This window comes from Pungitius pungitius, chromosome 9 (assembly GCF_949316345.1).
Source record: "Pungitius pungitius chromosome 9, fPunPun2.1, whole genome shotgun sequence".
NCBI lineage: Eukaryota > Metazoa > Chordata > Actinopteri > Perciformes > Gasterosteidae > Pungitius > Pungitius pungitius.
The window spans coordinates 5,148,465-5,161,826 of NC_084908.1; the positions used below are offsets into that span (position 1 = coordinate 5,148,465).

General features: G+C 46.5%; 1 protein-coding gene across 3 annotated transcripts in view; it reads right to left on the reverse strand.

Moving 5' to 3' along the window:
* Positions 1–10,384: 10,384 nt before the first annotated feature.
* pax5 (paired box 5) overlaps positions 10,385–13,362 on the reverse strand; it is a 42,271-nt gene continuing 39,293 nt past the window's right edge. For all 3 annotated transcript variants that reach the window (XM_037471789.2, XM_037471791.2, XM_037471790.2), the window contains exon 11: positions 10,385–12,335. In XM_037471789.2, coding sequence (XP_037327686.1) covers positions 12,253–12,335 — 83 coding nt within the window. In that variant the 3' untranslated portion in view covers positions 10,385–12,252. The remainder of the gene's footprint in view (positions 12,336–13,362) is intronic.

Sequence of the window (13,362 nt, forward strand, 5' to 3'; positions counted from 1 at the left end):
AGCGGTAACGCTGATACGGTCCAATCATTTTTTATTTTTTTTGCGAGGCCGCTGCATGACATCCTTCTGGTATTGTTCTTCTGACGGTGTATCGGCATGTTGCTTCTTTTTCAGGGCTTCAAAAGTCTCAGATGTCCAATGATGGCTTTCGTGAAAATCCTTGTGAGGTAGTTTGATTATTTGGGCCCCCACATGCTTTTTACACACCGGTTCCCTTGTTATATTTTTGTCAACGTTGATCTACTCCCAAGAAGCTAAAAAGCCCAATCGGAAGTTGGCGGAGACCAAAAGGCCATAAGATCCACTTTGTATTTCCTCCTGCAGGCCGTGTCCGTGGGCCAGGCCGCGGCGTCGCTCCTCTTGTCCCCTCTCCTTCTGTCCTCGTGGCTGACGTCCACGCTGCTCCGACTCGTCCTGTCCGCCCCGGCCCTCGTCCTCAGCTCCCTGCATCACTCCCTTCTGCTGGCGTTCGCCTGCCCCTGGTGCGTCGCCACCGTCTGCCTCTCTCTGCTGCTGACGTGCCTCCGCGTCGCCGTCTACCTGCTCCACCTGGGCCTGGTGATCGGGGCGGTGGCCATTTTGACCCTGACGCGGCACAAGATGGCCGACGGCGACGACGCGGCGGAAAGCGGAGCGGCGTCGCACCAAAGCGGGCGAGGGGACTGACTGTGGCAGGGATTCACTCCTTTTGTCTAATGGACGTGTAACGGCAGCTTGTTATTCGCCACGGGTTGTGTTTTAAAGTGGTTCAGAGGAACTTTGTAGCAAACGACGGACAAAAATGAATAAATAAAAAGCACCTTTTAGCATGTGTCCTTGTGATCTAAATGAGGGTGAAAATACATCTGCTAGTTGCTACTTTAACAAGTGTATAGTTATCTATCCCTCTCGTTTTCTCCATCGGCGTCTTTAAGCGTGGGCCCCCCAATTATCTGCGGATTGTTGTGCTGTTTTCCCCCCCCATCCGCAGATGTTATCATTAGACATGTCCGTCAAAGCGAGATAAGCGGATAAGGGGAGAGAGAGAGAGGAATACGAGAATATTTCCTGCATTCATTGCGCGTGTGTGTGTGTGTGTGTTGGGGGGGGGGGGGGACATGCAAATTGTTTTCCTGTGAAAACACTAATAAAGCGAGGTAACAGGGAGAGAAACTGGCGTGGAGGAGACTCGGCGAATGCTTGACCAACCAGTAAACGGCACGTTGTGGAACTCTCTCGGATCTCGGGGAAACTGTACGACCCCCCCCCCCCCCCCCCCCACACACACACACACACTTTTATCAAAACTATTTGCACTCCAGCCGAAAAGGCGGAAGCAGTGGTTGAACTTTGCGCGCTGTTGTGAGAGAGACAGACAGACGGGAAATGAGGGTGGATCATAGAGATTTATTACACCGCCGTGGCATCCTAATTAGCATAAAGGCTGGACCGGCCCACTCAAGCAGAGAATTAAAAAGCTTAATTGTGCTGTCAGCCTCCCTCTCTTCCTCGCTGCAGACGCTACCTCGTCTCTCCTCGTCCTCCTCGACGCTCTGCTCATGGAGTCGCCTCCGTCCGTGTTGTTTAATTGTCGGTGATAAATGGGAAGCAGGGTTGGTAATTGTCTCCGAGTCGGCGGGGGGGGGGGCGGCGGTGGTCGTTGACGGAGGAGAGGAGGAGGATTGGGAGGGCTTTGATATTTGCAAAGTAGAGAGCGAGGAGGCCATTTATCAAGTGCTTGTTAGAAGGAGGGAAAATGTGCTCGGCAGACTCGGGCGGGAAAGCGTTGGCGGGATTTGACCCCATGACCCGTGTTTTATGACTTAGGAGCGGTATCAGACATTTTTGGACTTTTAGGAGTCGTTTTTCTAGCCCGTCTGTATTATTGTTAGAAGTAAAGAGTTGACACACGTACAAGTCATGGATCAAGGCTGCTAGTAATGCTGATTAAATGAAAAATATAAAAGGAAGCTAAAATGCCACATGTATTACTTTTTTGTGTCTAAAGTATAAAATCATAAAGAAAAAGGAATATCTTACAACACGCTGTATTGGCCAATACAGATAATTGCAAGTTCTAATATTATTGTTTCATCATCTGGTGTCACTAGAAATGGTTTAATCATGGTAGGATCTTCCCATCGCTAATAATCAAGTATTAGACAGCACCCAAAAACAGCGAGGAGCGATACAGCCAATAAACAGTGATAATGTCAAATTCTTCCACTTGCTGAACGGATGTGTGTGCATATTATATGTTGCAATAAAGTCGTACACTAAAGTTAAGTCACCCCCAGGGTTGTGGTGGGGCTACCTTGTAGTTATTGAGTTGCTCTCCTGTGTTTTTCTCCTACAACTTTAACCCCTTCTCAGTGTTTTTTCAGTTCATCTGAAGTTACTTGTAAGTGGTGTGGTTGCCTAAAAATGTCTTATTCAGCGTTTGTTTTTAGCTCTACCCTCAGCTGAAATTCCAAACTGGAGTCTTCAAATCACAGTCTACAAACCAACGTGGGATGCCTCCTCTTCTTGCTGTCCGTACACTGTGTGGTCCAAAAGGTCTGCAGCATACACCAAAAGCAACAATCAATCAAGGGTGCGGACATTTATTTATGGGGAAAATGTCCCGTGAAATGTCAAGTTCACCCAACGTGGAGAAAAGAAGATGCCGACATATTTAAGACTGAAAGAATAACCGGCAGGAAGAGGGGAAGAACGAGGAGCGAAAGCCTTCTCAGGAGGAAGAGGAGGAGGAGGAGGAGGAGGAGGAGGAGGAGGTGTTTCTTGAGGGTCGGTCCTGTTTGTGCGTCTCTGCTGTCAAAGACTTTCCTGCAGCAGCAGACGAGGTTAAGACTTAAGAGGCCGAACCCTCACGCTGCTCCTCCCTCAGCACTGACAGCTCTCCCCGACACACACACACACACACACACACACACACACTCCCACGCGCACACACACACGCACACAAACTCTCACACGCACACACACACACTCTCCCACGCATAGACAACATTACACCAACATGCTTTGTCTTAAGGTCTCCACTTTAGCCTTTTGCTTTTAACCGACCTGCCCTTCCTCTCGAACTCCTCTTCTCTGTCTCCGGCTCCAGTTTCTCTTGTTGTTTTTCTGTTTCTTTTCCCCTTTTTCTCCTCCTCTCTCTAATTGGTCTCCGCTAGGTTAGCTCAGACAGGCCTATTCATCATAGCGCTACCCTCAGAGACAAACCCTCAGGGAGAAAAGGGGGAGATAGACGGAGTCGGACGGGAGGGCGAGAGGGTCCGCCGCTTGTCAACCCACTCTTCTCCTCCTTTTGCCCCCTTTTCCCCCTCTCCCTCCTCCCTCTGCTGAGCCCATTGATGTCAGTTTTGCAGCGGGAAGAGAGGAGGAGGGAGATGAGGGGTTGGTGGGGGGGAGGGGGGGGGATGTAGACACATTAGTTAGGCTATTAGTTCAACAAGCTGCTTCCATGCCTGTCAATGGCTCTGACATTCACACGCACAGAAAGAAATGCACACACACTGACATGTGTTACATGTAGTATCTGTTGTGAGGAAGGGATCATGAGTGACGGGTTCGAGGGGGGTGGGGGGCGGGGCTTTACACGGAGCTGCGTGTCCCTTCACTTCTGATGCCTTCGACAGGGCCTTAATGATGGAAACGCACCACATGAGCACTCTGTACAAGCCTCGCTCATCTGCACCGCTGTGTAGTGCTTCTGTGTGGCGCCAGCGGGGGAACACGCCCGAGGTCAACGGGAGCCATGTAACGCCTCATTCTGTGTGGTCCAAGTGTCTTCTGTGATAAGGTCAAACCACGGAGAGTTTCCCCTCATTTGATGAGTCGGAGTAAACGGCGGACTGGCTGGTTTCTCCAAGAGGCAAAAAGGATGGCTCCCACAGCGATAAAAACCAGAAGGCGATGGCACGTCGAAGTGGGATTGGAACATCCTTGTAACCTCTTAAAATCAATCTCATCCTTTTGCAAATGTCACCGGGTGATGTAGTTCAACGAAACCATGACTTTTTTTCCATTACACGTCATTTAGCTGACGCTTTTCTCCAAAGCGACTTACATTGCATTATAACCCATGCGTTTGGAATCAGGGGTCAGGGGTCTTGCTCAGGGACACATTAGTCACGGCCGGGATTCAAGCCGCCAGCCTTGCGGCTCCCAGCGCATCACACTGCTCCATGCGCCTCCATCGCTCCATTATGATGTGAAATTGTTCAGAAATTAGGGAAGAAGCTGTTCCTCAGTCCGTTAGGCGTGTTTCTGCCTGATGACCTGGGTGAGTTGTTCCTCCTGTGGTGTCTGGCCTTCAGCAGGTTCCTCATCCACAGTTGGGTGCGTTGTTCCGATGATCCGATGTACCGATACTGTGCAGCCTTATATAATATAATAACTGCTCTTATTGGGATCCAAAATGTAATGTAATAACTTTACTTCTTACTTTATTTATTCCCTCAGTAAACATTGAGATAGTGGGTTCATGGTCTCAATTTTTTCGTTTCAGGTCTTCTTCAACACTTCATGTCATTTTGTAAGTGATGTTCCATTGAGAGTCAAACCATCCATATGGACTACGCTTTAGGGCGGGGCCTAAACATTTCACAGTGCGTTTGCAACCCATGAAAGTTGTTCTTTTGCTCTTTTCCCATCCATACTCAGACATCCAACTTCTTTTGGGGGGGATGGACGATAAAAGCAACAAACCTGGTGAGTACACTGTTATCATAACTAATAGGAAACCAGAGGAATCCTTCACATAAATCAACACCGGATTATAAATAATGCATAGGGTCTACGTGCCTGTTGCACATCTTCAGTTATGTTTCTACTCCCAGACAAATGCCTTCAGTTTAGAGCAAAAAGAGAAGTGGCAGGAGGAGTAAACACAGCAGCGGCCATGAATATGCAACACACACCCTCGCACACTCCCTGCTCCATCCCTTCCCTCTCAATGGTCAGCTTCTCCTCTTCCTTCACCTCCTGTATGATTCAAAGGCCCTGCTTTCTTACTCGTAATATCTCTTCAGCACCCCCCTCCCCCCTTTCCCATAAGAGACCCTCTTCACTAATCAGCTGAGGCCCAATTATACTCAGTTGGCCCCACACCTCCTCCCTACTGGGGCTCTGGAGGGCCAAAACACACTGATGCTGACTGACGTTAATTTGCATGACTCCTTGGCCTCCATAAGTACCACTGTTGTCTGTCTCCCACTCTTGTATGGGAAGCCAGAGGAAGTGGAGGAGGAGGAGAGATAGCACATGTCAATGCCTAGTCATGTTACGTAATAGGGGGAGAGTGAAGAGGGCAGAGGGGGTGTCACTGCCTTTTAACTAACGGAACACTGTCAAAGTCGGATTTTCCTGCAACAGCTTTTGGCCCAATTTTGAGTAGTCTGCTTGCACAGGTCTTCAAACTACGGAAGCACCGTAAACCCTTCGGCACCGGCATCTTCTTGTGTCTTTGTTACATGCAACGTGCAGAGCGAGCCTGAATAACTTTAATCCCTAGCATGGGTAAAGCTCTAAAAAAAGACTAGACCCTGCATTTCCTATACAATGCTCAATAGGATCTTGCACCAGGAACACTAGGGACAGTGTTTTTTGTAATTGTATTTTTTGTGTATTATGTTCTGGCATAATATTGCGGTTGTAAAAAATTTACATACTGATTTAGTCTTAACACAATGCTAACAATTTCCCCTCTGTTAGAAATGTGATGGAATATACGCAATCCAACATATCATATAAAAGAATTAGTGCTGGGCAACAATTCAAAAGTAGTGTATTTCACACTTTGATTTATGCAAACACTTTAAATACGGTGCTTTAAAACAACAATATTCCCTTTGTCCAATTATTTAATTCAATCAAATCAAATATAAAACCAAATCTAACAATGGATGTGTTGATTGTCTCCTTAAACTTGCATTCTGTCTTCTGATAAGCAGGTGCAAATATAACTTTTATTGAAGCCATATGAGAAAATGACCTCACTTGATACATTCCTTCAGTTAACAGTGTGTAAACAATGTGAGTCACAGTTACAGCTACCTTGTGATTGACATGTCGCTGCCCTACCAGAACTGAGTACAGCATCTCTACACCCGTCCAAATATGGTTTCTTCTGTTCGCCGGTTGGAAGAAATGTCCATATGGTGACTGAATATTATTGAAAACAAATATTGAAACTTCTAGACAGCAGCCTAAAAACAATTTTAAAAGTTTTAAATCAGCCACTGACGCACTGCACGGTAAGTATTTCCGCATTGCATCGCCGGTCAGTTGCACGGGCATTGGGAGGGGGAGATGTGTGCTGGTGGGCCCCTGGGCCCAGAAAGGGTTAATCCAGCCCTGATTACCAAGATAAAAACATCTTTACAAATCTTCACCATATGAGTCATTTTCACAGGGCTGCCTTTAGTTGGCGGGGAACCAAAATGAGCTTGTACCCAGTCACACACTCAGACACACACACACACACACACACACATGCGAGCTCACCATGCTGCTTTGCAGTCCTGGGCAGGAACCCAAACTCCAGACAGGCCGGCCTGTGTCTCAAGCTGGGTTTGTGCTGTTTTCTGTGTGTGTGGCGTGTTGTCGCCATGTCGCGGCTTGTGTCCTATTATCACCCCTCTTCCTCTCCCCCCTCCTCCTCCTCCTTGTCTCCTCTATACACACACACACACACACACACACACACACACCTCTGCCCCCTCCTGGACTCGGCCAGCAGTCAAGACTGCAGCACTGGGACACTGCGCCCAGTGGTGGGGTGAGGAGGAGAAGGAGGGGTCTCAGCTGCGCCCACGTTGAGGAACGTGACAATACGGTTGCACGCGTTCCGTCTTCATGCACAAAAAACACAAGAACGGTCACTTCCAAAAAATTATTTTTTATTCTGAAGGACCAATAAAATTATGGCAAATATTTACAAATAATTACTTCTTAGCTTCACATTACAGGTACATAAATGGAATAATTCACCTACAACAGTCACTCAGGTGGACGGATGAACATGTACACGTTATGAAGAGATGCATCAAGCAAACTGCAATTTAACATTTCACAGTAAACTCAAACCCAGGGAATAAAATAACCATAATATCCACGTTAGGAATATGAAAAATAAACATAATATCTAATTTAACATTTATTTCCAGTTTTCTGAAGAGAATTGGTCACAATTCAGGAACAAAAAATCCCCCCCAATAAAAATAAAAGTAGAGAAATCAATTGATATGATATCTTTGGCAAATTCGCACTGCAGTAAAATACATTCAAATATTAAGACAACACGTAACACACAAAGAGAAAAAACACCAAGTTTTGTTTGCAACTACTAGAAAATTGAATAAAAAACATACACATTTTCTTAAAGAAACATTTCTTTTAACTTTTTTTTTTAACTCCTCCTGTCCAGAATATTTGAAGGCATTTCTTTATCTTCATTTTTGTGTTTGTGTCTGTAAGTATTTTTCAACTATTTTATATGTGGATTCTTTTGTACAAGAGTCTATTATTTGAAACAGGCATCACAGGCTTTAGTGAATGTTACCGATATGTTTTTTTTGTCGCGTTTAACACCTAATTCATTGTAACCCTTCTGATGTATTTATTTCTTTTTTTTTATTGAAATGTCACAGATATAAATATCTCTTTAGCATCCCAGCTAGGAAGCCATGGACACAAAAAAACTCCAGATTGTTACACGAAAGGCCACAGTAAGGTGAAAAATCATGTTATCTATTTTTCTTTTTCTTTATTTTCACTTTGATTGAAACATCGGCTTAAAAAGCACAGTTGATTTTTGTAGGCTGAGTCCTGTGTACGTCTCCTCTTCCACAGTTGAATAATATTAAGATGTAAAGAACATTGTAACACTTCAGTATGAGATCTGTCCAGAGCCTAGTTATATCAGCAAGCATGAAACAGATTGTGCCACTAATTGCTGTCAAAATGTGATGCTGAAATCCCCTCAGGTTTAGTGGAGGCAGTAGCCATCTTCATGGATTTCATATTGAGATACAGTCAGACGGTGCACACTTGCTGAGAAATCCTAATAAAGAAAAAACTCATTTGCATTTTTATTTCAGTTTCCTATTTGATTCAGAGCTGGGATTAAAAAACAACAACTCGGGAAGCCATTGGAATTTTCATGGACAGTAAACTGGAAATGTAACGTCTTGGATCTGAAACTGGCGTTTCTGCAGAGATGCACGAGGAGAAAAGCAAATCACGAGATGCCACCTCGCAGAATATTCTTCGCCAGACAAAAGAATACAGACAGCAATGTTGCCATTGAAATGACCTCGCTTTGGCGCCCTGCTTCATACCGGCGCAGGATATCGACAGAACGGGACAGGATAGGGGGGCAGGGGGGGCGGGGGGTAAAAAGGAAAGGTCACACGGCGGAAACCCATGGAATACTTTTAATATTCCTAATCCTGGTGCTGTGGTAATGCTACAGGACGGGAGGCGAGGGGAGGGGAGGCGAGGCAAGTGCGTGAGATATGATGAGATTATGGCCGAGGGAAAGTGGGGGAAGAGGGGGGAGGTATGGGGGGGGGGGGGCACGAAATGTGCTTTTGATGGCACAGCAGGTTTGGCCTCCCCAGGGGAACACATGGGCCCGGAGAGGAGGGGCAATCCCCACTCTCCGCTAAGGACAAAGAGAGTTTGTGTCTGTACTTGTGTGTGTGTGTGTGTGTGTGGCCTCTGCCCGCCCGTGCTTCCTACAGTACCACCCACAATGACAGCCCCCTCCCACCGGCCTCTCACCGCTGCAGTCAATGTCACGGTTGGCAATGGAAGGCCCCGTGTGAGCCGATTAGGTCAAAGCAATGGCAAGGCAAGCTGTGTCACTACGAGATGCATAGTTTAACGAATAATCCTGTTAACGTGTGCCTGGGCTTCTTGGCCACAACTAAAGGAGGAATCTGGGCCCCGTTTTGGTGTCGCAAGCCTCTGGCGAGCGGCCAGCAGAGGCCCGGCTGGGTTCACCTCCTCAAGGAGAACGGCTCCAGGTCGATATTTTGTTGTGTGTGTGTGTGAAAAAGGCTGTAATTCATTTCACAAGACGCTCTGGTCAGCTAATAATAGAAAAAAAGCAATGTTAATGAACAGACTTGTAAGATGTCTGTCACTTACTTGGCTTTTTTTGTGTCTATTTTGTGCCTTTGTTTCTTGGCATGCAGTGGGTCCTGTTGAGCCCTGATCCCAGGCCCTGCATCACATGGTTTTAGCCACTTCACTTCACATCCCATGTCAACGCGCCGATGGCTCTTGGGTAAAAGTCACTGGTATCCAAAAAAGGACCCTTCTATGGAGAGAGGTACAAAGGCTGGGAGCATTTCTACTGCCTCTCGACATGGGTTAACAATGTTTACCAGCGTACAAAAGCAGAGATCACAACACGCCGACTGAGTGAAAGCGACGTTCAGGGAAACATTCCTCCGCTGATTCTGAACACAGAAAATGAGTTACTGGGCTCTAAATCCAGGATGTTGCACCTTTAAAGTCATTTTACGACTTTTGAGGAATCCCTTTGCTTCTCTCTGCGACTCAGACTTTTCTTAGAGTACATGTGGATTTTTCCAGCACTATGATGTCGTTTGGCGATTGGTGACCATCAGAGCCCACGGGGTGCTACTCAGCTTTGTGTAATAGACAACCCAGCACTGGAAAGCGTTCTTTGTGGGAGGAGTTTACAGGGGGGGAAGGGGGGGGGGCTGAATCTTGTTTAAGTGTTGCGTGTTCAGTCGGGGGGGGGGGGCTTGACATATAAAACTAAAGGCACTGTCCTTGTTTTCAGCTGGTGTGGTTCAGGTTCAATAATGCCTCAACGGATCAAGAGAGAAAGAGAAATAAGGGAGGTCATAAGAATCTGCTTTTAGGCTCTACAAATGTAAAAGGATCCCCTCCATCACTACTTGAAAAATACCAGAAAAAAACAAACAAATCAATTTTGAAAAACTAACAGCTTTGCTCAGTGGTCATAGGTATACGTTTGTATATAGCTTTATTTTCATGTCTCACGCTGCAGATTTGGTGGCTATGGTCTGTTCGGAAGTAAAACTACACAGTAGCAATGAAGCGCTGCGGTCAGCCCCGTATACCAACAAAAACAACAACAAAACATACGTAAACATTCGAAGACAATGGCTAAAACAACACCACACACCTCTTAGTCTTTTTTTTTATCATATAGGAAGCTTCATCACTAAAATGGAACATGTGAAGAACTGTTGACGTCGTGACTTCTCTTCTCGTTCACTGATTACTGTACACGTCTTGTTTAGACAGAAGTGAGACAAGAAGCTGGGTACAGACTGAGTTGAGACGTTGCCCCTCTCACAAGATCAACACCGTGGGCCCTCGGGGGGGGGGGGGGGGGGGGAGCTATATAGAGGGAAAACACACTGATTTGAGATCAACGCTGAAGGGCAAATCTGTCCTGCTGTGTCTGTGCGGGATGGGTAAGGCCTCGACCCTGGTGGCATACATTGTCACAGCGCAGAACTGACGGAGGAGACTAACAAATATAGAAACGCTCGTTGGTTGTTGTTGTTGTTGTTTGTTCCCCAAACAAGCGCAGACATGCACGTGAAAGGGGGAGCAGAAGAAGAAGTAGTAGTTCTAAAAGGAAGTCAGAAAAGCAAAATGGCGCCTTTTAAATAATGATTGAGTCTCTTTGTGCTTTTGTAGTTAGTCAGCCGATCCGCTGGGGGTGGCCCATCTTTGGGGAGTTTAGAGAGAGAAACAGAAAGAGAGAGAGGAAGGAGGCAGGGTGCTGCTGCTTCCTGGTTGATCTTATCATTATCCAGAAAGCCCGAAAAAAAATGACGTCTTTTTATTGGATGGCCCCTGCGCCGGCTGTTACCTGGCCACAAGCCATGAACAGGAAACTCAGATCATACTCAGAAACAAAGACTTCTTGTCACATGGAACGATTTTTAAGATTTCATATTTCACTGCATCGTCATCATCATTATTACTACTCTAGCACAACAGCGTGACACATATTATAAATCATTAACAGGCATTCACTCTCATCACGGAGTGCAGCGCGGAAAAAGCTCCTTAATATATTACTCTGTGTCTCCTCCCATTATAAATAGCTCTTGACTGCGTCTTGGCTGGGGAGGTGGGATAGCACCTTCCTGTACGATTATTTTTTATTTTGGCCTGATGAGAATGTGTCCACTCTCCATTTGACAGTGGCGGGCTCAGATTTTAGGCTGTGCTTTTGTCCGTCAGTCGGTGGCACTCGCGGCCACTTGAAAGCGCGGAGGTCAGACGCACTGTGATACACATCTGGCTGCAACCAGCAGGACCCCCGGTGCAGCGATTCATCCAATCGCAGCTCGGGCGACCGTAACTAAGCGTGGCCGCCCCGTCAAGCTTTGAAGAGATACTACATATCTTCCAGCCTTTTTTGTCCAATCCAAACAGTAGAGGAGCAAAGGTGGCAATTACAGATTCAATTGTGCGACAGATTCTCAGAGACTTTCTGTCCACACAATGGATGGTCACATGACGTGTACTTGTGTCTGTTTCAAAAACGCCTTACAGTGTTAATGGTTTCGTTGCAGATAACGGAACGTTTCAACAGGCACAGCAGCGGCCGCCTGCGTTGTGAAGCTGACCCCTTGGTGCTGCCCCCTTAATCCAGCGCTGTGATCCCAGAGGAAACATGTTGCATCTGCAGAGACTAGACTGCTGATGGTATCGGTGATTTTGGTCATTTAAAGTTATGAAAATTGGATTGTCTTTACTTTGCCGTAGCATGGCATAGAAAATTGATTGATTGATTGATGTCAGGGGGAGGGGAGGGGGGGGGGGGGCGCACAAAAAGACACTTTTTGAAAAAGCAAATTTGCTCGAATCGACTAAAAGAAATATTTTTCGAACCTGAAAACGCAACATTTAACCACCGAAGAGATCACAACACAGTTTTGATCACCACTTAGTCCACCAGTTGGTTCAAAACAAGTTACCAAAGCCTCGATTTATCGTGGGAAGTCGGTCATTGAAAGCTCGTGTCCTCACAGTATTTTCATAACCATCGAACATTTCTTCAGCCCAGCAGTGCTTTTGAAAATATCAAACTTCACTGACGTCACAAATCGCCATCGTCATTGGGGTCCATGCGCAGCCAGGTTGGCACTGTGCAGTGCCGGTGCTATCCGTCCCTTTGCCCCCCCCCACCACCAACCCCCCTCTCTCGTCCCCTCATCCTGGTCTTCTCTCTCTCAGGAGGGGTCAGTGGCGGTCGTAGGCGGAGGCTGTCGCGGTGGCAGCAGGCCCCGCCCCCCGTGATGTTGCACTGTAGTAGTACGGTGACCCTGAGGACAAACAGAGACGGACGTTTTTCAGTCAATTACCCTTGAAAAGAGACACAATGTACACTTCCAGTCCAGTTCATTACAACTTGGGAGCTGTTTTTGGCTCCATTTCTGGTGGTTATGATGTCATTGTGCGGACCAGGCGTGTGGTAGGATTGCAACAATAAAAACAACAGTTGAAAGCTGGCTCTTCACAACTTTGTTCGTACATCTGCCCTGGTTTCAAGAAGAAATCTCATTGTATGGAAGTCTGTGAGAAAATGACCCCAGTTGAATGAAATCTGAATTATCGTTCAACTACGTTGGGTTACTGAAATGTAAAATGACGAATGAGCAGCTTCAAATTAGTGTTAAGATTATATTTTACTTTGAATTTGAGTCGGAAAAGGCAGAAAGGAGATGACATGAGCTGATGAAGCTAATGAAAAAAAGGCCGATGAAATGAACTACTACTACTTTCTGACACTGACACATCTCTCTCTCTCTCGCTCTCTCTCGCTCTCACACACACACACCCTCCCCACCCCTCCCGACACACACACACTCATGTACACACACACTAAGTGACAGTCTAAGCTGACACACTGAGTACAGCTCTACTACTGCTGATCCCTTGAGTCTATTCTCTCTTCAGGGAGGAGGTCAATTCAATACTGTAACCCCAAAGACACACTAACTCCCCTTCAAACGCATAGAAAATCAACAGCCTTCTCTCACGCACACACACACACACACAAGCACGCACACGCACACACACTCCACCTGTCTCTGTCACTTCCATCAATCAGCCGGGCTGTGTGTTGACAGGTTATGTCTGTCCACAGGTAATCTCAGGAGGCTCTTTGGGGAAGTGATGCATTAAGTCGGCCTGACAAACTATTTAGTCTCAGACAAGACTCGAGACGCCCTCTCTCCCCTTCTACCTCTTTCTTTCATTTGTCACCCCTACTCTCATCCTTCCCCCTCCATCGCTGCCATTATTCTTAAACCTCTCAGTGGCTCCTGATGTGCAACTTGTCTGTTAACT